The 26,783-nt window shown below is 42.2% G+C and overlaps 2 protein-coding genes across 5 annotated transcripts in view; one reads left to right on the top strand and one right to left on the bottom strand.

The window, feature by feature from the left end:
• On the bottom strand, positions 1 to 14,385 carry maea (macrophage erythroblast attacher, E3 ubiquitin ligase). 2 transcript variants are annotated; one of them, XM_076149204.1, is made up of 9 exons: positions 14,304 to 14,385; positions 5,972 to 6,154; positions 4,897 to 5,100; positions 4,042 to 4,164; positions 3,468 to 3,544; positions 3,267 to 3,375; positions 2,673 to 2,806; positions 2,015 to 2,210; positions 1 to 1,891 (listed from the first exon to the last, which is right to left on the bottom strand). In XM_076149204.1, exons 2-9 carry the CDS (start codon positions 6,077 to 6,079, stop codon positions 1,796 to 1,798), a joined length of 1,047 nt encoding a protein of 348 aa, XP_076005319.1. In that variant the 5' UTR covers positions 6,080 to 6,154; positions 14,304 to 14,385; the 3' UTR covers positions 1 to 1,795. The 2 variants fall into 2 exon arrangements, with proteins under 2 accessions (XP_076005319.1, XP_076005318.1); XM_076149203.1 differs by lacking the exon at positions 14,304 to 14,385 and adding an exon at positions 10,760 to 10,875.
• ctbp1 (C-terminal binding protein 1) overlaps positions 11,762 to 26,783 on the top strand; it is a 23,029-nt gene continuing 8,007 nt past the window's right edge. The window contains exons 1-2 of one of the 3 annotated variants that reach the window (XM_076149201.1): positions 11,762 to 11,789; positions 25,358 to 25,512. In XM_076149201.1, the coding sequence (XP_076005316.1) occupies positions 11,783 to 11,789; positions 25,358 to 25,512 (162 nt within the window). In that variant the 5' untranslated portion in view covers positions 11,762 to 11,782. Of the gene's footprint in view, positions 11,790 to 17,731; positions 17,988 to 25,357; positions 25,513 to 26,783 lie in introns of those variants that run through there. The other 2 variants (XM_076149202.1, XM_076149200.1) reach the window with 2 other exon arrangements.

The raw sequence follows: 26,783 nt of genomic DNA on the forward strand, positions 1-26,783 counted from the left end.
AAAGTTGACTGAAATCTTTATGAAGTATTGCTCATTAAACAATCCCTTGAGCTACTCTATCAACACAAATACACATGGTCAGTATTCAGAACATTGTGTCCTTATAGGTACAGTCCCAAATCATGAATAGATACAACTGGGGCCATTTTGGGTTATCAACAAAAAACAGGTGGTGGAAATGATAAACTACAACAGCAATGACAACATTTAAACAGCATTTCTGGATTGATTTCTATGCATGATTAGGAGGTATAGCAACAATATTAGATTTTTGTGAAGTAGTTGAAATGTTATCCAAACATACATAATCCATTTATTGAAATTATTGAATAATTTGTGTATGTGTTGGTGTGACCCTAATGCCAGTCAATTTATCCTATATATTACATTTTCCAATACATAGAGGGAAGGGGGAGAACAGCTCTGATGATAAAATTGTGGCCATTTCCTTCTAGGTTTGCAGAATTAACCAAGACGTGCTGATATTTCTATCCATCTCACTGCTTTTTGGACAGAAAAGGCAGGCGTGTGAAAGAAGTCAAAGGAAATGTGTTTTTCAAACAACCCTAAAGAGTCTGACAAACAATTTTTAACAATTTGCAGCAAGGTTTAAGATGGGAAATCAACCAAGACTTTTACTCTTTACTGTAACTTTAGTAAAAACTATTTATGAAGGTCAACAGATAACATTGGATTAATCAAATAATCTAAAATCACTCAAATGGTTGAGAACTGAGAATGCCAAACATTACACACATCAAAGGAAAACCAAATAAAGGACCTACATTTGTGATGGTGCTCTTACTTAACTAGTGTGCAATCATCATTACGGTTGTAAATTCACCACCACCATTTGTTCATGAGTTTTGACAGTTTCACCAGTGGAGAGAAAAGCCAGTATACTGTAGGATAGTGTGGGAGTATCATAGGTGTAAAACATCCAAAAGGAGACAGAGCCATCTTCATAGAAGGTTAATCATTGTTATCAGAACTTGTCACAAAAAACTCATCAAGATCAAATCCCATCTAATATCAACTTTTAAAAGGGAGCCCATCACAACCCAAACAAGGCTCCAGTTTCAGTCATGGGACTATGCAATGCAAAACAGTGGGCAATTTAACGGGGGGAGGGGAGGTTTTCAATGTAATTCCCCCACCCAACCACCAAAAGGCAAAATAAAAAGTGACCAAAATAAAAAAAGTTTAAAAATGCCAGAACACAAAGCATATCAAAGCATACATCCACAAGTATGAGATGCTACCATATGACCAGTCAGCTTATGTATGTTTTTGAAAAAAGGTCCAAACTTCACTCAAACTGTTAATTTGTTTAATAGAGCAATGCTGATTTAATTCAGCTCTGCCACATTTACCCTAAATAACAAAGACCTCTACCAGACAAAAGGAAAGGTTAAAGTAACCCCAACATGTTTAGTTTCTTGTAGTAAAATCAAACATCTACCTAGCTGTTTTCACCCCTCAGGTCTTTTCTAGAGTCTCTAATCTTAGTGAGGGCCTGAAAGATAAATGACAATGTCGATCGTCCATGTGCTTGGATCAGAACAAACAAGGGTTTTCTATCCACATACAGCCTGAAAGAGGAAGAGCCAAGTTTCTGTGGTTTGGAAGAACAGGCAGACCAATCACGTGTAGGGTAGGTTGGTTTTCTGTTTATGGGTAGGGGGGAGTTGGGGTGCAGGGCAATGGCTCACAGCTCCACAGGCGGCTCTGATGAGGCCACGTCACAGGTGATGGGCGAGGGGCCGTATTCAATCAGAGGTGATCATCTGGCCGATCACATGATATAGACCTTCTCAGCCTGAGAGAAGTTGAAGACTTCTTTGGTTCTAGGACACACCACTTTGTCATCTTGGCGAATGGACAGAAGAGACTGAGGAAAGAAAGAAAGCAACCAAAAGCTTTTGAGAACAGGAACAATAAACACCCCATTGCATTTTCTGACCTAAATGCTGCATTAAAAAAATCGATTTGACATGTTCTGGGTCATACTCACATTGTAGCCATAGACATATCCGTTAGGCAGCATCATAGGAGGGTTGTTTTCATTCATGACCTCTCCAGAGATCTTACAGACTAGCCTAGAGTTGGCACAGTGGGCCATGGGTAGCGGTTGAGCCAGCTTGTTTAGGGACTTACTGCACACAGGGCAGTCTGGGTTCTTAGAAGTGCCGTCCTCCTTATAGCACTGACTGGAAAGGGCAGGAAGGTTAAGGACGGAAACTAATCGCTTTCAGTGAAATAATGCCACTAGCGTACACCCTTAATTTACTCTTGCTTTAAGTTGTATCGTGATAAATTGTTTTCAATGGCTTGTATCCAATAAGTATTGTATCATGGTATCACGGCTGTAGCTCAGTCAGTAGGGCTTCCGCTTGGGAACCGGCCGGTCGTCGGTTCGAGTCCCTGCCGAGGTGCCCCTGAGCAAGGCACCAAACCCCCAACTGCTCCCCCCCCTGTAATGGGTGGTAATGTAATGTAAGTTGGTTTGGATAAAAGCGTCTGCTAAATGCTCATAATGTAATGTAATGTATTTGGCTTGCAAATACACATTTGACCTGAATAATGTATTTTGCAACATTTGGAGGATATGGCAGGGGCACAAACACGTTTTCAGAAAAAGAAAAAAAACATGTCATTTGTATGCAGGATACGGTGTCTTGATGGCCGAGAGACCAGCCTGTAGGGTGATAGTAAACACAGAGTTGTTGCCCAGCTGGTGCAGTCTGTAGTTGTCATATCGGAACTGCTGTATAAGCATCTTCCAGCGTGCTGGGTCCAAAAGATCCTGAAGGAACAGAGAGCACAGGCGGTTATACATATAACTCTTAAATAACAGATGTAAGACCAAGGTAATGTGTGTGTCAACAAGATGAGTCAAAAATAACACACGTGGGGATTGAATTGTTTCGTTTATAGACATGCGAGGCCCTCTAGTGGTAAGTTGGTTGCTTACGCTATTTCACAGTTCCAAATAGTAGAAAATATTTTAATGTTGGATTTGAACAAAATTAAAAAAAATCTAAAGACCATGTGTGATATTTCATTAATCACTTGCATCTAAAACACACTTGTAGGTCTGAAGTATCAGTAAACTACATTTTTAGTATGGTGGATTATCCTGCATCTGATATCAGAGAGATCGGCAAAATCCATGTATAAGGCTTGGCAAGTTATCTTTGACTTGGTTCAGACTCATATGAATTTGCCACATACATACACAGATAAAATAAGACTGCAGTGGTTACCTTGTAAGGGGAGATGTGTGTATCTGATGGGAAGGCCAGCATACCCATCACCTGCCGAACCTCATCCAACTGTCCACCCTCTGCTTGGCTGAAATGCTTTCTTGCATGTCTGACATAGAGACACATGATTTATTAGCTTCAATGTGGGATTTGGTAAGGGACATATCAATCATACTGTAAGTAAGAGAAGTAAGGATTTACCTGACAGCATCCATGCGTTTGTTTTGTCTGATGAGCTCAATGAACTCCTGGATTCTGAGACTGAATTCAAGACAACTCTGCCGGAGACAGACAACATTTATCAGTGATTTTGTCCACCACTAGCTGCTGCAAAATCCTCACACTTTCTATGTACTTATGCATTTCTTTATCAAAGGTGGTGAATGTGAGGTTGTGTGGCTGCTGGGGTGGGATTTCTCCCCATTTGCCCCCTTGTTTTGTTTCCCCCACGTCTTCTCTTGGCACAGCCCATTGTGCGTTTTGCAACCGCTTGTACGGTCGAATGATGTCATCCTGTAAAAACTGCACCCATGAGGTCATCATACTAGCAACACTGATGACATTTCAGTCATGGTTGCATTGGCTTATTCCTTGCTCTCTTCATTGTTTTTGTTCTTTTTTTTCTTGTTCTTCTATTGTTACTCTCTGTTCTTCCCTTCTGTATACATAAAATAATCTAAAAAATAATCTGCCTGTGGCTGGTCTGCTTATAAAAACCCAATGCAAGCATTTTAGGTTCATGAGGATACAAATGGAATTTTCATAAATGATCTACCTTCATCTTGCGGAGGCGGGATTTATTGTCATGGCACCAGGCTAAGCAAGTGGCCGTCTCCTGCCTCTCCAGAGACTCCTCCACCTCCTTGGCTGTCAGAAACATCTCAATGTTCACCAGGTCCTGAAGCCACAGGAGTACAACAGCGTTAATAGACAAGGAGAAACATATTTTACAGTCACCGAAAGGGCAAGGTGAGATGTATTATGTTGCAAATGTCAAATGAAAAGGGACTTTGGGACAGTTTTACCAAGCAACTTGTGGGGCGTTTACAGATGGTAAGGAAAATACCAATCCCTATTCTTTACGGAATGTGACCCGCCATGGATTTGCACAGGTAAAATGAGAGAAAAGCTACCTCTGTAAAATGTGCATTTGGGTTAATCGCATATGCATTTTAGAACAGGCTAATGGAATTGTATGCATATGGCTCGCTACGGCTGATTTATCATGGCTGGTCACCATTGCAGGTAATTGCGTTTATGGAAAGCAGGAGTTAACTTCTTTGCGGCTGGTTGTAGGCATAGCTGTGTTCATTCTCAAAGGGGGAGAGGGTTTCTGAATAGAATATGGATCCATCTGCTGCTTCTTATTTGTAATCTTCTCAGTTTTTATATGAATAGTCTTTGGAACAGCTTAAAGGAAGTGAATCAGAAAAGTCATCCCTTGCAATTACTTATGACTCATGTACTTGAAAAAGCACACTTGGAATGCTACTTGAAGTCGGAGTCTGACTTGATTATGTATCTTACTCCTGTCCAAATCTTCCTCATTTACTACACAATTATATAGATTGGCTTCCTTGTCATGTGTACAGTTGTGTGTGAGTGAATGAGCACCAAAAGAGACATTTACCTCTATACCACTCTGTCTGGCCAGTTTAACAGCTGTGTTGTAGTAGCCGCAGCGCAGTAGATGCTCCACCATCATGCGGTCCATGCGTTTCTTCTTCCACAGGTTGACGGAGGCCGGCTGATCGCTGCTGTGCTCCTTCAAGTGCTCAATGCGGCGCTTGCACAGCTTGGCACTCTCGTCTTCTGCCTGGATCGACTCAGCAGCCTTTAGGGGCACACACACACGCAAAGTACACTTAACACACTTAGAGAAGAAGGTAAATGTGCAGCAGGTGAAAGTCTTATATAAAGTAAGCTGTGCGTGAAAATACAGAGCTGCATTGGATTGCAAAGCTTGTGCGCGTGTTTCATGTACATTTGACAATCAAATTAATTCAATTTGAACATATATTTCTTGCATTTGAAGCTTATGGTAACAATTCACTGTTGTATTGCTGGTTTCTGTCATATGGTCATTTTTATTCGTCAACTCGATTTAGTAGTCTTCCTTACAACTACGTCATTCAAACAAAGAACTATTCACTCGAAATACACTGACAAAATATTATATCTGTCCCAATACGTATCATCATCTGTGCAAGATCTAGTTTGATTTTCTATTAAGTACGTGGATGCAGGGTTGATATACAATTACTGCTCGTACTTCCTGGTAACAGGGACAGAGGTTGTAAGTAAATAAAGCATGTTTTTGTTCCTCGTTTCCTCTGAGTGGATGGAAAGGGAGGCGAAAACAGGCTGGGCAGCATTCCACTCCCAACAAACACAATCCACAAGTACACTGTTAGAGAGTTAACCGCAGCCACAATGCGGTGTTGTCTTTGGCCCTATTTTCCACTGATATAGGCAGTTTATGTCATGTGTTCAATGGTACCAAAGTGGGAATATTAGTTAAACCCTTGCAGGCACCAGAACTAAAACTCTACTTCAGTAGTATAGTCTTCAGAATCGGCAAAGGTACGGCCACCAAAAACCTGGAACTTAATGAATAAAAAACACCAAGGGAAAGGTCTGCCATTCAGCGTGGGGAACTGGGTGTGTGTGTGTGTGTGTGTGTGTGTTACATCTGCATAGCTGACCTTCCTCTTCAGAGCGCTGAGTTTCTCTACCACTCCATCTAACAGTGACACCACCGAGTCGACCACGGGGAAGTTGCTCAACGTCTTCTCCAGCTCTGCGACCACCATTGTCACGTGACTCGTTTCCCTGTCGATGTTCTTCTGAGCTGCTCTGAAGCGTTTATTCAGGGTCTCATAGGGGACCTGCAAAAACAGTAGGCAAACATGCAAGTCAAATCATTTACGAAGGCACAATATACAGATAGACGGGTAAGAATCGAGGCTTTAATGTGCATGTAAACACACTGAATGGAGAAATGTGCGTAACAAGCCATATTCAGAATGTTGTCATTGACTGTATTCTGCAATCAATTTCCTGACTTGCACAGAGGGCACATGTATGTACCATTATCTAATCAATGATACAATATTAAGATGAAAACGTTTTTCCTTTGACTAATATCATCTCTCTATATATAAAGCAGGAGACAGCAGAAAGGGGACACCAATTATCCGCACTAAGTTCTGTGATCAGCTGTAAACTGCAAGCTGCCCTCCGGTTTCATAATTCCCCCTCCCGACTGCTTCTGATGCAGAACATACACGCCTACTAATTAGCCGTCTAATTTCTGGAAATGCTGCAGTGAGTCTCTGGACCAGGAGCAAATTGAAGCATGAGGCAGACGAGCGGTGCTTACTGTTTGTGACTGCAGCAACCCTGTCCTTTCCTGCCCTAGACTGAATACTTCACATCACGTCATTTCACAGAGTAGCTGACATGTTAATAAGAACATGTCTACCCTGTACAAAAGGCTGTACTTAAATTTACCTGTAAGATTCACATGTTCTTGTTTAGGATTCATCTTTTGACTGTGATTGAAAACTAACTGAGTACACACTGAAAATGAGCAGTATTAACTTTGAACAGGCTAGTGCATTTGCCTCTAATACCTAGTTAATGCTTGGTTGTTCGTTCATGTACTCGGTACTGAATGAACAGCACACACCCCTATAACAAACAGCAATAACACAGGATTCAAACGGCTAAACAGAAAGGCTAATAAATGGTGAGCAGTAAAGTAAAGGCCACTACATGCTTTGCAGGTCTGATAAAGCGCGCCAATGTTCCGTTTTTTTGGGGCAGAATTTATATAGGTTACTTCAGCGGTTAATGATAGTGCACATAATGGGAGGAGCTGAGATACATACAGTGAAGTATGAGTCCATGTCGTTCAGACCACAAAATACAAGTCATTAACCTTAAACCATAAACTGCAAGATCTGTTTGTCTATCAAAAAAGATAATTTACATCCTGCTTTTATCATTCAGTCTACAGTGTTAACACAACGACTTCACACATCCAATATCATGTGACTACACTGGATTCTTCATATTTGAAAACATAAGCAATATGCGCAGTTTTTGTCTTAAGTCATGTTTGTTTCAAAGATCACTAAAGATTACACAAGGAAAAAAAAATGAATTGCTTGTTTGGTATTTAGGCAATCAAGCATGGAACTCGTTGAGTTAAGGCTCAAAATAGAATCTCAGGATAAAGATGTTAAAGAAGAATGCTGATCAGTTTTGTTTGCTCTGAGAAATATTCACCACGTGTCCTGTTAGCAGAGAGAAGGGGCTTATTCTTCTAAGGAATGTGTAGGGTCAGCGTATGAACTGTAAAAGACGGAAAAAGCTAATGACACTGCCAAGAAGGATTTTCTGGTTATGAAGGTGAACCTTTCTACACACCAAAACAAAATCAGAACTACAAAATGGGTGTCCAGCTTCAGCAGGGACAGCAGCACCGACACATCTTTCAGGTCAGATATCAGTGTCCCAATTGACCACATATTTGAATTATGTGGTTGATGTAATAAAAGCTTCTGTCCTAGCTCTTCTGGTGCACTTATTTGTTTTCTAATCTGTCCTTTCTAATTTGTCCTTTTTTCTCATTCATCATGGTACCTAACTTATTGCACTTCTACTCTAGCTCTAGTTATGCTCTTAGCTGTTGGTTTTGGAAGGAAATGCGCTTACGATTTCTTGTGACCTGAAGTTCTTTTATCTACCTTTGTTGAACACACTTATTGGAAGTCGCTTTGGATAAAAGCGTCTGCTAAATGACCGTAATGTAATGCAATGTAATGTCATGCTGGCTGTGGTTGCCATGCTAGCTTTGGTTGCCATGATGTGGCAAAGTACAACTTTGCTTTTAGGAAAGTGACAATGATCAGCATATTTGCATAAACAAATGGACTGTACTTTTCCAGCACCTTTCTCCAAAGGGTGTTATAACTGTCTCAAATTCATCCATTTATACACTGATGGCAGCGGCAGACCATGCAAGGAGCCAGCCTGCACATCAGGAGCAGTTAGGGGTTCGGGGCTAGATGTGCTGGTTTGGTGGGCAGATTTGAAACATTCTGCTCTCAAAAATCAAACGGGCAGAGCATATCGTACAACGGTAAATTAAGTGTGGAATTTATGTTTTTACTTTTAAAGTGTCAATTTTGGGGCATCAATTCTGCATAAAATGTTTTTTCTCACTGTCCCGACACATCAATTTCCCCACATCCAAAGAAGATATTCAACACATGAAACTGCCTCTGTCACGACGTTTTATCTTAAGCAAAAGCAACATAACATTACGATCATTTGGCAGACGCTTTTATCCAAAGCGACTTACATTACCACCCTTCGCAGAGGGGGGAGCAATTGAGGGTACAGTGCCTTGCTCAGGGGCACCTCAGCAAGGGCTCGAACCGGCGCCCCTCCGGTTCCCAAGCGGAAGCACTACCCACTAAGCCACTGCCTCCCTACCTGCCTAATACCTACCTGCCTAACATCTACCGAATCATAAGCACATGCCTTTCTAATATTCCTTCAATAGTTCTTCTGGTGATTCCTGTTGGATTTTATGAATAATACAGACAGACACCCAGATTTGGTTGTTAACCACTGAAGATGTATTGGCTCCCTGTTAACTGTTCATTGAATAGTTTTTCTATTTCAAAGTCACAGAATTTAGATTTTTTTGTTGATTGGCTCCATGTTGGACAGACCCGAACCATGCCACCCCATACAAAAATGATATTGACAGTATAAAGTAGGAAGAACTTTTATAAAATATATTGAATGTTACGAGATAAAGCTGACCAGTGCAGCTTTTTGATAACCAGCTTTTTCCCTAAAAATTTGGAATGAAGTCCATTCAAAACATTACTGATTGTTTCCATACAATATCTTTGACTTTGGCATTTGAAATAGAAACATTTCAGAGTTTTATTCTTATGCAGGACAGACTAACACTGTGTGAGTGGCTGTCTTTATTCAAAATGTAATTATTTGCTGTATTAACAGATGGATTGATTGAGAAACCGACAACTGTTGGTACACATTACTCATTATTAATGATCATACTAACCAACATTGTGACGCTGATAGCAAGAGTAAATTATAGATTTGACTTAACCTTAACGCAGCCACCTTATTTCCAGCATTGCAATGCCTGGACATGCAGATACGTGCAGGCCATTAGTTGTACTTGTTGCCCTTTTCTTAATGGTGAACCCTGTGCTGATCTGTGCAGAATATCAAAAATGTCCTCAGGTCAAACAATTATGTATATAAGACATTTAAAAGCAATGCAATTGAGCAGATTCCCCATCATCTGTGACGTGATGACAATGTTTCCCCCAGGCTGTAGACTCCCATTTGGTGACAATTATCACCATCCCTGCTGCCTTAAAATGGATCCCACCATGTACCACCATCCTTACTGCAGCATCCGAGTACATCCAACCCCCATAGCGTGGCTTTCTCAACATACAGACGCCCCACATCACGTAGCAGACACGTTACTCACATATCACGGCGACATTACACCACCACCAGCCTCATATAAACGCTTGTCGATGCTGTTCCTACTCACAGTCCTGGCTTGTGTGACGACGACGTTTCTCCCAGCTCAGTGTTTCAGCGGTGTGTCGCAGTATGGTTACGGAGGAACGGCGCGTGTGTGCGGCGGCGGCGGCAGGCTGGGGGTTCTCTCGCTGGCCATTTTGAAGAGTAGCTATCTGATGTCACTGCGCTAACTGACAGCTCAACCGACTCGTTCGTAGCGTTAACCAGCGGCCCCCGAACCATCCAGCTACGACATGTGCGCTACTTTATGATTGCCAATGGCGATGGTTTCCCCTATGTGGTCAGTGTTAGAGATGCCACAGCTGTTTGGCTGGCAGGTGAATCGTGTCTGCACGCCGTGGCTCGGTAGTCGAAATGATGAGCGACCATGTTGTGGCATGTTATGGCCATGCTGAGGTTTAGAACGGCGGCCGACATTAGCTTTCAACAAAGCTCAACTTACCAACTGGGCCGATAACGACGTTTGTCTGCTGCGGTGCAGTTTGTACACGTTAACGACATTTAAGTTGTCATTTCTCTAAGGTTCAGATAAAGCAAAGTTAAATGTCATCACGAGTAAGAAAGGGACATCTTGGGTTGGTAGCTTGCTCTGTAGCGCTTAAGTCAAACGTGCTTGGTAGCGGGAATGGATAGGGCATCTAACTAGCAACCGCTCGGTGTTACTTATCACAGCAGCTGATGCTTTTGTGTTTCTGTGGTCAGGTGAACCGATGTTAGCTACCTAGCTGAGCTACTTTAGCTAGCCTCCCTGTTAGATTCGCTGCTCTCGCTATGTTATCAACGAATATCTCCGATTTTGCGAACAACGTCAAGCGCGTTGTGCAGCCTGAGAAGACCAGAACCATCACGCTTTTACCGTGTGTGAGTCCGTGTGTTTGTTTTACCTTCAGAGTGGGATATTCTTGGACTTTAAGAGCCATGGACAGTTGAGATGCTGTCTCTTGCACCGCCATCTTGGTTTTGTGGTTTTCGTGTGGTTGTTTGTGTTTTTTTCTATCAGTTCAGAATAGCCATTGTGCTCACTACCGCCACCTAGCGAGATGGTGTTCGTACTGATGAGCTCTTTTGATATGTAGAAATTGAAAGTAGATACATTGGATGACAGTGTGTGAGTGACGAAATGCAAAAAAGTTATATATAAAAATATTTGTATTAATAAGTACATTTGTGACATCTGTTATTGAAAGCTGTGTTCACCCCTGTTGCTCAGCTGCTCTCCACTTCACTCAACTAGTATGTAATATGAAAATAAAGAAACTAAACATTAACCACTATTATTTCCTACCCCATTTGCCTTCAACATGTATCATATTGATTGTTTATATAGATAATTATGTTACTAAATTCGAAATGAAATGAAACTAAACATCACCTTTGATACACGTCACCACTTCCAAGATTTGAACAAATGTGGCTCTCCGCTTCCTCACTTAGATAATCTTTGCAAATGATGTGATGATTCCGTGTTGAAATGGAAAATCTTGCAGCATTGTGAAAAAATGCAGTGTTTTGTTAAAATTGCGTTGAATTCATTCATTCACTCAAACGTGAAACGCTGGAGGGACTGGCTACATGCCACATGATATTCTTAGCTCTGCTGTGGAAAACAATATATTACTCTATTGTTTATCATTAGTTTTTAGAAGGAGATCAATCCAATCTAAAACTATTCCCAGTGACACTCCTTTTACACACCCATTCCTTTCACATTTTTGCCTGCGTGAAAACCCTCCCCCAGAGTCCTGATGAACATATTGTCATTGGCCACTGTCCAAGGCCACCCATCTCTGATTGGCTGGCACAAACTGAACAACCTACAATTGGCCCATTCTCTACTGCATGCCCCACCCCCACACCCCCACCCAGCTCTGGAGCATAGTGGAGCAGTGGACACAGAGAGGAAGGTGATGCAAGGTTTGTGATGTGTTTTTGGCCCTGTATCAAGTGCTTCCTGTGTGTATTTTTTAATTTGTGCATGTGCATGTCCGTGTGTCTGTGAGTGCGGCTGTGTGTGTTAAGTTTCTGTGATAGTAGTGGCTGTGCTTAGAGCTTGGCTCTGTTCTGTGTTTAGGTATTGAAGAGATAACACTGTGCCAAGTCAAATCAGGGAAGTAACTCTGTGTATGTGTGTGTGCTTGTATAGGCTTGCTCGTGTGGGACAGTGAATTTGTGATTGTGCATCTTCTGTGTGCTTGTGTGTCAGCAGTATGCATCTTGACAAATTCATCTGTCAGAATGTCACGTTTCTTTAAGCATTATTCTCAATTATTCAATTAATCAGTCACAGGAATGCCAAGGAGATTTATGTTGAGTCTACATATGTTGAAGTAACAATCCAAGAGCACTTCACTGAAAGAAAATCCCAGCTTGACACTGATAGCTGTAGACATTGAGGTGTTCTTTGGATTAATGTTTTTTCTTCTCTTTGAGCAGAGATGCATTAGTGTCTCACATCCTCTCTGCTCTCCTTTATTTTCATAGCTTTACCAAGAATTTATATTGCAGAATCAAATAGAATGTAGTTGATCAAGCCTTGAGATCCTCATACTGTTGCATTATTGTGGACTTGCGGTAATGGATATATCATCTACCCCCTTCCCATCCTCCTAACCTGCTCCTTCCCTCATCTTTCCTCTTTACACATCCTCCTGTCCATTCACTTTACATTTCCAACACCCCTCACCTGCCTTCATCTCTCCTCTTTCCATTCCACCTGTTCTACATCTGCCTCTCCTCACCCTTTCTCCGCTCACCTCTCTTCTCTTCCGTCCTCTTCTCCTGGCTCCCTTATATGGTTCTTCCATAACACGGGTGCTATTCTTCATGCCTGCAGCATCAGTGTCTTCTCTTCCCATGGTAGATTAGATTTCTAGTTTCTCCATTATTTGCTTTTTGTCTTCTTTTTAGTAGCAAACACATTGCTCTGCTGCTCACTGCCGCCACTCATAAATCCAATTTTCTCTGTGTATGTCTGTGCCTGCACATCAGCAGCTTGTGTCAGGGCATTTGTGTTTCTCTATAGCTACGTGATATAGTGTAAATGTATCATCATGCACTCTTTCTGCTTGTGTCAGGTGTCAGGTCTATCTGCTACTGGAATTATGTTTATGTATTTCTTTAAGATGCATCTGCTTGTATTAGTGTGCATCCATCTCTATATGTGCAAGCATGCATATGTGTGTGTGTGTGTGTGTGTGCGTGCGTGTGTGTGTGTGTGTGTGTGTGCGTGTGTGTGTGTGTGAGCTCCAATTGTAGCTGGCTCTTAGTCTTGATAGCCAGCGGTTGAGAGCTGTTAGACAGAGCCTCTCCTTGCCAGGCCTCTGCTTGGAGGATCTGCTGAGAAGGAGCTGAACCATTAGACACGCTGCAGTGACTACAGGGAGACGGAAAGAAAAAGGGAGGCATAAGGAGAAAGAATGGAGGGGGGAGCACAGTGAAGGAGATGTAGGAATGAGGAGGGAGGTGGTGGAGTAAGATCGAAAGCGAAATTGGAGGGATAAGATGAGGAGGTGCGCAGATGGAACAACAGAGGGAAGGTGTGAGGGGGTGGAAGGTAGGAAAATGGATGAGATGAGATGAGAGAGAGCGGTGAGGCAAAAAGAGGAAGAGAGAGACTGAAGTGGAATAAAGTGGGAGGAAAATGGGCAAAGATGGGTATGGAGAGATGACAGTGGAGTGGAACTGGTGAGAGGAGGTAAATGTTGATCTCCACCCTCACACAGTATACAATAACATCAGTGCAGATCAGTCTGCTGTGCACTTAAACACACTAAAAGGCAGCACAATCATTTCACCTGCCCTCTCTACACTCTCTCCTCTCATCCTCATGCGTCGTTCTCCCCTGTGAACAGCCTTACACGTTCTACTGAGATCATTACATGTTGTAGCATTCCACAGGGAATTTGTTCCCGTCATATCTTTCACATTCACCTCTCTATCTCTCTAACTCTTACTTTCCCTCTCCTTGATCCTTTTCTCCCACCCTCACTGTGTAGCCAGAGTATTACAGATATCATCTCCCACTGATTTCTTTGGTGAAAGGCACAGAGCTTGTTTTAGGTTGCATATATCTTAAGGGGAAGATTTCTCTTTATTGGAGGAAAGTCGTCAACAAGATGTGTTTGTGTTGATATCAGGTTGTCTTTTTAAGTTGTATGTGAACATCCAAGGTGGAGTTGACCTCTATATCACAGTTCTGCTATGATGCATACAGTATATTGCAATCATATGTGATACCAGACACTTGAAGCTACTCCACTGGATGATTTGAGGCTGTATTCAGACCTGGCATTTGTTCATTTGGCGTGAGAATGCAACCCAGTCAATTAACCGATACAACTCACTTGCTGTGCTTTCTATGAGTATGAAAAAAGAGTTTGCTGGTGATGACTTTGTTTATAAATAATAAAAATATCTAACCAAGCTTACCTGATTTGTCTTCAGAAGAAAAATGGTTGGGTTTTGCGTCTTCGGATAAGAGGTTTTGGAGAAGTAGCCTTGATGCTCGCTCAAAATGAGTGGCTATAACTAACTATTAATAAATCAACGAGACAATAACAAGCAAAGCAAATATGCCCACATGCGACTGCTGCGCCATTTTCGATTTTGTTTGTGATTTTGTCCAGGCAGAGAAGGAAGCCTTTTCTAGGTTAAGGGGTTAACTTCCTGGGAAATTCTGACCAATCAGAAAACAGTTTACAAGCGCATGGCATTTGTTTACAAGTTTTCAGTTGCTGATAAATGTTACAGCCCTGAATTGGAACAAAGCAAACAAACTACAGGGCTGATTACAGCCTCTGTTATTAGCAATCACATCTATTTCTTTTTTATCATGTCTAACATAAGTCAAACAGAGCCTGACCAATATTTCTGTTTATTTTCAATATTTCAGTTTAGTTTAAGTGTAGAAATACAACAAAGGATGCTCTGTGAGCTTCATGTTATGCTGTAACATAGTGTGCACAGCAGTGGTGCAGCAAAGAAGAGTAGAGGCATTTCAAAGGTCTCAAAAATAAAAGCAAGTAAATACATGGAAATCCTCATTTAATGTAAACTTAATTCTAAGTCACTTCAGCCTTATTGTCTAACTCATTGAGTCAATGTCAACCCCTGTGCTGTTAAACTAGGTTAGGTTAAAGTCTGGGCGCTCAGGGGCATGTGGTTATCAAGCTGCCAAGTGTAGATAAGAGTCACTGTAATGTTACCACAGCAGTAAATGGCTTGTGTAAGTATGAGCCAGGCCAAAGCAAAGAGGTGGAAAGTTTAAGAGGCTAAAGGGATTACAAGGAAAAGGGGGGGAGTGTCTGATTTCTAAAACCTAGAAAAGCAGCACAGCAACCAGCCCTGTGTACATCCATGCAAAATAGTAGGACTATAATTAGACGCAGCAATAATCAGAGTAAGACCAACTCTGCACCAGCATCCTAAGCTGCTCTATTAATATCACAATGCTCTTTGCTGTTAGTAGCTCCGTCTTTTTTTAGCTTACATTTCACAGTGCAGGGGTATCGTATACTGTATTTCAAAGGGAATACAATCTGAATCAGAACAAGAGAGGGAGAAATTTCATTTATGACAAAGAAATAAATTGTGAGATGATGTAAACTGATGACTGTTGTCATTCTTACAGTTTTCACATCAGCCCCGGAGTGTGATCACGTCATTGTAACCTCTGTAAAGACACATGATTAAATTAATTTCATTTTAATGCTTGGTTTACTCAGAAATCCATTTGAAGGGGAGATGGCCCTGCTCTAGATCCTTTGACACATCATTCTTCAATAAAACATTACACCAATTTCAGTAATAAATACATAATCTAAAGCATTTTTTCATCAGTTTAATCTTCCATAAAAGTCCTACCTTATCTTCTTAAATATTCAGGGATGTGCATAGGGTGCTTTCCATCCCATTTACTTTTATTCAAGTTGTATTTTTATATGTATCATAAAACTACAGTAGTGGACAGAACCACCCTGAATGATGTCACAAGTGTTAATGACATCGTGAACTGAACAGCAAGTTAAAAAACTCCCATAATGACATCATAGATAAAAAACCCACAATGACCGCTATGAATGATGCCATGATGCCTCTATCACGAATAGAACAGCAAAATAAATCATTTGCATCATGCCGAAGAAGAAGCGCAAGCCCCAGCTGGAGAGCAGCGATGCAAAGCACCAGAAATTGGCCCAAGCCAATAAATCTCCACAAAAGTCCACAGGTAACAATAACCTAATGTTTACGTAACTTCAAGATGAGGCTGTGGCTAGGGGTGATGGGTAAGGATGGGGTGAAGGAGTGAAATATCAGGGGGAGGATGTTACAGGGGGTCCTCAAGGAAATGTAGAAACTTTGAAAGGGTGGGGTAGGAGGGGCAGGGGGGGTGAAGGGATGCAACAAGTACCTTTCATCCAGTCGCCTCCAAACTTGCTAAAAAACTTGCATATGGGGCCTTTCACTTCATTAAAAGGAAATTTAGAAGTTTTATTTATTAATTGCATTACTAAATTACAGTAGTGGGACATGGATGGAACCAGCCTACAAGATTGTCCCAGTTATTAATGATGATGAGATGAACCCCATAATGACGACGATGGCCACGGCGAAGAAGGAGCGCAAGTCACTGTCGGCAAGCGATGCAAAGTGCCAGAGATTGGCTCGAGCGAACGAATCTCCGCAAAAGTCAGGTAACAATTGCCTAATGTTAACATCCTTCGTGTAAAACATGAGGCGGGGGTTAGGGGTCAATGGTAGGGGCTGGGGTGATGAGGGTGAAAGATTGGGCGAAGGATGTCACGGGAGGGTTGGCAAGAAAAACTGGAGAATGTGTGTTTGTCGCTTATTTGTGTGAAGCTGCAAGGGGAGCACCATTCCTACAATTGCCTCCAAAATTGCCTAAAACGTTAGTTCATGGTCTGGCCTTTGCATAGAGTGCTATTCATTGCCACTGTATTGTACATTTATACTCGCTTTGCAGTTTTCTTTTTTATTTGCATGAAAAACCTTACACGAATGTAACCGCTCTAGCATCCCCCCCTTTTTATGACATAATGAATGAAGCGAAAAACCATTTATTTGCACAATGCTGAATAAGAAGCCACCGTCACTGCCTGCTGGCTTTTATAGTAACCATTAACAAAGGTCAGGGGTCAAGAGAAAAAGCGAGAGGAGTCTGTAATTTATATCTACACTATGGAGTTTTGGTTGCGAAATCTACAAGAGCGAATATTTGTGTGAGTATTCCTAGAAAATAGAATAATAATATAGTAGAATGTATTCATTTTTGATCAGTATTGTTGCTGTTCGTCTCATTCATCATAAGTGATGTATTAACTTCAGTTTGGTCTGGCAGGATTTTCGATTAATTATTGAACACAGAAATGATCCATTCATAATATTGTCGCCTTCATTAGAATGAAGTTTTAGACATTTTGTAGTTGTTATGATGATACTAGAGTACAAGTTATCCCTCTTTATAGCCTTGTAACTGTAACTCTTCTTTCCTTTCTTTTTTTCCTGATGTCTTTCAGTTTCAGGAAACAAAAGATGAATTTTGGTCGGCTTTAGCTCCTCCCCATTCTTGCTCTCTCACTCTCTCTCAACTCTTTTCGTGCAACCACTTCTCTCCCTCTTACACACACACACACGCCCTCCCCTGCATTCCCTCTTACACTCTTTGCTCTCCCCTAAATGAAGCGGCGCTCACATTTGGTGTGACAAGAGACAGAGAGACAGATCTTTTTTTTTCTCCTTCCTGTAATAGAAAGTGAAAAAGGGAGGGGAAGGAGGTAGGGAGACGGCGGTGGGAGGGGTAAGGCAGAGCCGAGAGGGAGAGCGGGCAAGCGAAGGGGACGGAAGGGAGGGGAGAGAGAGAGAGAGAGAGAGAGAGAGAGAGAGAGAAAAGAGGGGGAGCACATGTGTATGCTTGTCACTAAGGGGCTGGGAGAAGGACTAAGGGAAGCGAGGTAGCTGGCCACAGCCGCCATATGCTGACTGGATTCCTGTTCATGTCTGCTGTGTGAAGACTGTAGGTTTGTGTTGTGTGCTGGCCAGCTGGGGAACACACCATGGGAAGCTCACATCTCCTCAACAAAGGCATGCCTCTAGGTAAACCACTAGAACTGTGCTTTTATGTGGCTCTGCCTCTCTCTCCCGCCCTCTCTCTCCCTCTCTCTCTGTGTGTGTGTAGATTTTTGTGAGTTCAGTGTACATTATTCTGCTTTCCTCTCCCCTCCCCCCTCCCTCTCTCTTCCTCTCCTTTCTGTCTCGTGTCCTCCTCTTTCATTTTGTCTCTCCATTATATTATTCATCTGTGTATTTCGCTCACCCTCTTGCCACACAAGAATGGTTAGCCTTTTCTCTGTGCGTGTGTGTGTGTGTGCATGTGTGTGTCTGTGCGCGCGTGTTAAGGAGCAAATCCCTGCTATTGAGGGCTGCTGGAACACCTCCATTTGTGGCGACAGAAATGGATCTCTCGCTTTATCTCCTTCGAGGGCTTAGCAAGGGCATGGAACATACAGTATTTCCCTTTCAGTGTGCTTCTTTAAAAGAGAACGGTTGCCTTTTACAAACACACACGAATGCACGCACACCCCCCCTCTCTCTCTCTCTCTCTCTCTCACACACATACACACACACACACAGGAACTCATAGTCAAGTGTACACATGCACACAGCTGGAGTCACACACATGACACATCTTTCTCATAATAGGGGCCGGAAGAGACTATTCTAGAAAATGGGAACGAGGTAGAGGGCTGTTGAGGGCAAGCGAGTGACAGAGATGTGGTTGGGAGGGTGTGCGTACATGTGTGTGTGTGTGTGTGTGTGTGGCTGGGGGGGGTTCCCAGGATAAATGAACAAGCAGGAACAGCAGCAGAATTATACTGTTTCAGTCGTCACATAACAGAATTTGTGAAGCTTCTTCTCCCAAAGCGAGAATCCTTACAGCGTATATTTCAATCTGTGATGTCATCAACAGGCTGCAGGCTGTGTCTCTTGATGACATCAAAGATTACACTGGCAGCTCTGATCTTTTTTTTCTTCCTTGGCCCTCTTCTGCACGTTCAGCCAACTACTAACGTGAACAAGTGCACAACTCCAAGGTCACAGGAACAGTGACCGTGATTTATGGTTCCTGGTGGCATCGGTGAGGTTTCCTTTCAAGACTGCCTCATACAAATCACTACCAGTCGATAATTGTGACATATACGTCACCATCAGATCTGTTTCAGCTCTCAGTAAAGATCATTTAACGTTGAAAGGATGTTTGGAAATTGGTCTGACATCCCTGCTGATGGATGGTGTCCCTGACTACCGTTTTGGAGTGCAGGGGTCTTTTGATCCATGAGCGTTGAGTCATGTCTGATTTGATTAAAAAGCCCCAGATAAGTGACTTAGACTCTTGCCTGTCACCCCACCCACAGCAAAAAGCAGATTGGCTCCATAAAAAACATTGCAAGGCACATTTGGTGAATTTGTTAGGTGTATTTGAATTTATAGAGACATCCGCTGAAAAGGTGTGGAGAGGTGATTACACAATCAATAGCCTTAGATCAGTGTCGCTGTGCTGTCAAACTGTGTCGCAGCCTTTTACCAGCTATGTTTTCTCTACCAGGAAGTGTCACATTTACACCCTAACATGACAAGAACCATTCAGGTGAAATTGGTATAATACAGGCAACACAAGTAGATCGAATGACTGAAAACCTTGATCCAATATCACGTTACCTACATTTAACATTTCAAACACAACACATCGCCTCTGAGAATAAAAAAGGTTATGACAGCCATCCTTCTAAATCAGCTAATATTATATGTAAAGTATAAATGTGACACTTGTGTCAAACAGCTGCCGTTGAATTTTGAAGTACATTACCATTTCAGCAGGGACTAATTGGGTTGTGATTTTTCTGAATGGTAAAAAATTTAAATAGCAGATGATGGACAGAATTTAGAGGTGCTCGGTTGTGTTCTGAAAGGTGTTTTAAGACATTTACATATGCTCATTGTTCATTACATATTCACTCAGCCAGCGTGGGAATGATGTGCTTCTACTGGATTCATGTTCATGTAACTGGAATTTAATTGTGATCCACTGCAACGAAAACAGTCATCCCACAAGAAATGTGCTGGGGAAGCCTACAATGCAACATCCCACTCAAAATAACAATTTACGTAGGCTGTAACTGAACCTGACTGACAAAGCTTTTAAAGGAACTCTGTGAAACTACAGTACGAAACAATGAATACTGTCTTGTATTGATTATCACACACACAGATCTTCCCCTCTAGTTGGGGACCTTTTAATTGAGATTACAATAGCTGACTCATGGCACTGACGATGTATTAATAGACACATTTACGCCAGAGTATCCAAACCTACCGCAATCAAATTGAAACGTCAAAGTGACAGTGATTTTCTGCCGTCAGTGTAGGTTTTTGTGATCTAACGATTGTGTTTGTCCAATTTCCAGTCTTGTGGTGTGAGTTTACCATGTTGTTCCATTTATTATCAGATGCTGCAGACTGAGAGTATTTGATATCCATACCCCAGTAACATCTAAGCTGATGTTCTTTGATACTTTGATCCTCAGAGAAGGAGGATGTGATGAGGTTTCTACAGTGGCTATTGCTGCATTCCAGGATGTAACCAAGCTATCAACGCTTATATGCAATAATTACACAGTGAGGGCGAAAATGTCACCCTCAGACCATAACTGCTCTCGTTTCACCTCCGATCTTGACAGTCAATCCAAATCAAAGAGCAAGTCGAACTGAAACGAGATCATTAAACGTCCATTGCGTGCAGCTGTTCTGGCTCATGGGCACAGGCAGCTGGAAGGATCGGCATTGAAGTGTATGAATATAAATTGGTCACCAAAACTGATCAGCTGCCAAACACTGTTTCCCTTTCCTCGTCTGTGTCGCTGCTGGTGTCTCGGTAATGGAAAGCTGATAAACCTGAGACGACTTGCTGATACAGTAGCAAGTCCTTGTGTGTGTGTGTGTGTGTAAAATAAAGCGTGCACAGCTGCTTGTGTGTATGTATCATACATCACTGCATGTGTGTCATGTCAACCTGCATGTATGGTTGTGCTGAAAATGCAACTGCATTTCAGTATGTGCAGGTGGGTAGAAGTGTGTGTGTGTGTGCACATGTAAGCATGGATATAATGTGAAGGAGGGGCTGGTGGTTAGGGGTATGCCTGTTTTACTCCATGGGAACTAAAATGTGGGTAGAGAGAGAGGAAGAGGGGAGGGGCAGAAGAAATATAGAGAAGGAAAGACTGCAGACAATCTCATCCTTAGCACTTTGCACCAGGGTGTTTGGTTATTTTTAAGCAAATGTGCAATAAATAAAATATTCAAGGCAATAAAAATGGTTACTGTGGAAAAATTACAAATAATAAATGACAGAATATGGGGGGGGGGACTTAAATGCGAGGTGGAATTCTGGAAATGAGACAACAAGAGATGGGGGAGTGAATGCCAAGAGAGTGAATGATGGAGAGAGAGAGAGAGAATTCATGTGTGAGGAAAAAGGAGCCTTTTGTGCCTCATGCCACTATAGCCAGTAACCTCATAAATCATCCTCTCCTCTCCTGAGCTATCTGCAAACTGCAAAAGCTTCGATCACTGGAAAACGTGCCATCAGTGTTTTGCTGACGCAGAGCAAATACCAGAGTCTCCATCCATGTTGGTCTATAGCCGATTAATGGCTGTCGGGAGGGGACTAGGGAAGCGAAATTCACTGATTGCTTTGCTGTATTCATATGCGTTTGAATGAGAAGCAGAGCTGTCGTGCTCAGTAAATCATTCACCATTAATTTGCATTAATAAGAAGTATGAAATGCTTCTACAGACTTTGTCAATCAATCAAGTTTTTAGTGTAGGTCAAAAGCAGGACTTGCAGCATTTTTGGCTCGTGGAATGAACATTTCTGCTTTTGTTGACTGTCAGTCAAAACATTGCCTCATTCCTCAGGGACAAAATCCAGCTGTTACCATATGACAGCTGGATGTGATGCTTTCCCAGTGGCTCGCATGCAGTCCAACAATCATCGATGTTTGCTTTTTCCATCGCTTAAAGTTGCTCAAAAGGAATTTTGCATTTTATTGTAGTTGGATTACAAATTTTCCGAGGAACCCAATTTTCATATCAAGCGATGTCATTTCATGTCCCCACCCTGAAACAAGCAGAATTGTAACTACACAGATGGACACTGTCTCATTACTAACACAACATTCTTTTTTCCATTCATGATTCTGAGCTGGTTGCCAGTCCTGATTGCTATTTCAAGTGCAGTTGCCTTGCTGCAATTGCCTCATCATGGATTTTGGCCTTGTGAATCTGAATCGAAGCAGGGTTGCAGAGATACTTAGGATGAATGGCCGGAGCTGTGGCGCCGTTGACTGTCAAGAGGACTGTTTGCACTGTGAAAGCTCCCAGCAGTCACCCAAGCCTGAGGCTATGGGTTATAGAGTGTGTGTACTGGAGTACTGAATATAAAGAGAGGGAGTATAGAGATGGGTGAGGTTTTACAGTTTTGGACAAGCAGTTAGTTAATATAAGGAATGATTTAATCACTGTTTACTTGCAAAAATAGACTACATAAAAGACACAGAGAGATAATGGTTGGGTGAGATTTGGACATTTGCAGTCAGAGAATATAGTAATGTTTACAATACAGCGCCAAGTTTCTTGTGTGAGGGAGAGCCAGAGAAGAATCGATGTGTTTTATCATGTAGTACTACTCAGCAGTCAGTGGTGCTGGTCCTCCCAAGGTCATGCTTGCTGTTGGAATGAGAACTATTTCCTCCCTCACTCTGACCAAGTGTGGACCTTAGAAATGTCTGGAATCTCTGTGAAAATGCCACTGTGCTGTACGGACGATTACAGTGATCATTCTCTCATATTTGTGCCATTTTAAATCTAATTACACACACACACACACACACACACACACACACACACAAGTTTATGCACCACTTCTCTGAGATTGCCTTTGTTCCCTTGTGTATCTGCTCCATGGTTAAAGAGTGCAGCGCCCACGGGCAAGTGTGATACTTCGGGTTAAGGCAGTGTTCCAATGAAGTCAGTATTTTAAAAACAATCCTTTCCGCTGTTCTTTAAATTCCAATTCCTCAACTATGCGCCATTGATTTTGTATTGATGTGTAAGTGGAAAAGCCTCGAGGCAAATCCTCTTATGGAAAGCTAATGTTTGAACAGGCCACATTTGAGGCGTAGTGAGCCGGATTTGAGTTTCACCTTATAGGTCTGCCTGTGCTGTCGAGTCGCTTCAATAGATCGCGTTTCATGCTGTAATATGATTATGTAGATATGAAGACAGAAACTGAGTGATAGATTGAACCAAGTTGTAGGCAATCTTGGTTCAAACCTCTGTTTATAATGTCAGTTCATGATGTAGCAACAGAATGAACAATACTGTTGCTATTTAAGTCTTATTTGCAGAAGGACATATTATGTACATATTGTATTTGACAAGTACTTACAATAAGTCCCAGTATACAGTACATAGGATGGTGGTATAGTACATATACCACGTAAACACATCCCAACAGTTCTCCTCAATGCTACAAAATTGACTCTGAATGCGACTTTCTATTTTGTGGGAGACTGTGAAACCCAAAACCTGTCCCAAACCAACACTGCAGCAAGGTACTAAAGCTGTCCATCTACATCTATCCGCTGAAGTGTATTTTTCAGTACCCCCGCTGCTTCTTATTCATACAGTTCTACTCATTCTACCCATCTAGACAGCCCCCCCACACTGTTGTCATTGAGCTGCGACACCTTATGCACAACGTTCAAAAGTAATCTGAGGAGAAATCAATCACACAAGAGGGAAAGACACCAATTTATCCTCCGGCAGTAACCTTCATAGAGCAAGACAATACAACTTCAGGCCATGAATACAAAAATACTGAACACAATACATCTACTCTGTCCCTCTGGTCTGTTTGTATGATAAAGTCAATAGACTGTGATGTGTGATTTGTGTGTTGAGGAGAGAAAGTAGCCATAACAAGAATCATAAAATGGTCAATTCAGACTTGAAGGAGCCAAGCCTCTGTCGACCAGCCTGACTAAATATGGAAACGGCGAGTTTATTGATTTGCATCCTTCCTCATGTTTGCTCATGCAATCAGAAAACGGTCTGTAACTCAGGAAATGCCACTCGTCTGTCCGTCTCAGCGCCTGCGTCACAAAGAAGTTCTCGGAACACCCAGGATATTTTGAGTGAATTGACAGAAGCGGTGGCTCATTAGAGATGTCAGCCTGCATGGATTGAAAGTAGTCTGAAATGAGTGATGGGTACAGTTGAGCATCGGCAGAAACCCGCAGAAGTTCTGCAGTGATTTCATCCAGAGCTGTCAAAACTTAACAAGTCAAAAGTCTCAATTTTGTACACATTGTCTTAGAGTTTTCTCTGAATCATTCGCTTTCATGTGGCTTAATCAGTATATTTGTCAGCGATCTGCAATGATTAACTCTGAGCTTATCTATGGGGGGAGAGAGGAACCAAACGAAAAAGAGAAGCGCAGAGAAACAAAGCTGCCTAAGCATGCAGTGGGATGACATAGCACAGGAAAACGACTAAACATAATTCCATGGCACTCTATTCTTGTGAAACCTGTTCAAACTGGTTGGGCCGTCTGTTTAACTGAAACTCATCCTCCAGTAAGGCCTCAGCGTAAACGGTTGAAAATGAAGGGATGATTTATTAAAACATTACTTGGGCTTTTGGGGTCATATGTTCATAATACAAAGCTTTAGGTGGCATGTTCAGTCCTTTTAAGATCAAAACCATCCCATTTTTAATGCACTGGTTAATAGTCATACTTGGTGGCCAAAGGTAGCAGCTGCAGTCACCCATGACAATTCAATTAATGCAAACAAAGGCTATATCCCTTATCAACATGGTGAGGTTTGGCTTCTCAGATTCCAATGCCACAGGGATATTGTGAAATTCTGAGGGCACTCTCACCGCATATCTGTTTATTTGAGTTGTTACCACATTGGGCCTACCAACCAATTTCCGTGAGTCTATCCAATTACAGCCTGCTTCAAAGTCAGTAAAAGTCCACACTAATTTAAAGGAGGAAAAACAAACAGCTGCAACCTCTCAGAACAGAAGTTAGCTGTGCAGAAGACAGACAGCTGCTCTGGAAACTATTTTTCCACTTATTGTGACAGCGGCCCTAGCAACAGCATTGACATGATTTGGCAAAGCGCAAAAATGATGGAATGCAGATGCAGCAACAGCAGCATGGAAGTGTCCAGCTGATTTTGAGTCATGTTTCACTGCTTTTAATTGAAGCGTTACACTTGGTTGCTGTTATTTTCGTGTGTCTTCATCAGCCACTTTGTTCCCTCCGTCTCTCTGACAACTTTCACATCACCCCTCACACACACACAGAAAACATTTATACCTCTTTCTTATGTGTCCAGGCATCAGGCCACCCATCATGAACGGGCCGATGCACCCACGCCCCCTAGTGGCCCTGCTGGACGGGCGCGACTGCACTGTGGAGATGCCCATCCTCAAAGACGTGGCTACCGTGGCTTTCTGTGACGCTCAGTCCACACAGGAGATCCACGAGAAGGTAACATGAAACTAACGGTGAAATGATGGCAAAATCGCAAAAATTCTGTAATAATTCACAGAATGTTCATGTCAACCATGTTCGAAACACCAGATGCTAAGAAACATCCCATGGATCAGGTGTGAGTGTGTTTTACAATCCCAGAATGTAGTCAGAAGCATTTGTATCGAATGAAGAAGAGGATTAGAATAGTTACTATGGACAGGAGACACAGGTTGAAGTCAAGGTAGAGGGACGCAGATCCTCCACTAGCCACTAAATGTAGCTTCCAAATAACTGTGACATTATTGTGTACAAAGTAAAGGTAGTGTAGAAATTCATTGTTGCAACAAAATCACCATATTGCAGTGGAGCAGTGATAATCGAGCATCACGGCACTGCGTATTTTCCATCTCTCTTTTCCTTTCCCACACCAACATTGTGCCTCCCAAAAAGTGATTGACCTGATGTAGGTAATCAGGTGTGTGTGTGTGTGTGTGTAGAGCAGGGAGAGGTGGAAATACGCAGTGCTGTGGTATTTGTGGATCACGATAGGGAACCATTGCAGTAGAGCACACACGAAACCACAAATCACACGAAACCACAAATCACATGACGAAAACAACAAACGACCAGAAAAGACACAAAATAGAGATAAGGAAATGGAAGGAAGGAAGCAAGAAAACTAAAAGAGGATAAGTTAGAATGTGGGTCAGGCTCGGATCTTGCCACAGCCACTGTGGATTGTAAATGGGTTTGTATGTCTGGCAGGGTTTCGTCTTGTTCTGGGCGCGTGCCAGGCACACTCTCTCCGCGAGCGCGCTCAGTAGGCCACAGTGTGGGAGAAACAGATGGCTCACTCTCCACCCCATCACTATCACTTGCACTCTCTCTGGCTCGCTCGTAAGCAGCCGCCACCACATTGTGTAGTTAAAAGGTCTTTTTTCTTTTGTAATGAACCGCATGTCATTTGCACACTCGTGCACATGTGAAGGCGGGAAGAAAAGGATATTATGATCAAATGAGAGCCAATTAAAAGGTGAAGACTCCTGCTAAACAGGGTTTCACACACCCTAGTTTTACAGTTCAATGTGATAATAAGATTTTGCTGCTTTGCTGTTTCCATTAAAGTCAATATCGTGGTTATATACAACTGAGAGCCCCATGAGATTGAGATCAATGTTAATATTAGACATGTTTTCAGCAGAGACATCTTATTTCCTTTGGTGTTGTTTCCTCTGCAGTATAAAATCTTGTCATTTCCATGGCACGTAGGAAAGGCAGAGATGGAT

This window comes from Genypterus blacodes, unplaced genomic scaffold, assembly GCF_046128005.1.
Source record: "Genypterus blacodes isolate CSIRO-AG114 ecotype Tasmania unplaced genomic scaffold, CSIRO-AGI_Gbla_v1 ptg000044l_1, whole genome shotgun sequence".
Classification (NCBI taxonomy): Eukaryota; Metazoa; Chordata; class Actinopteri; order Ophidiiformes; family Ophidiidae; genus Genypterus; species Genypterus blacodes.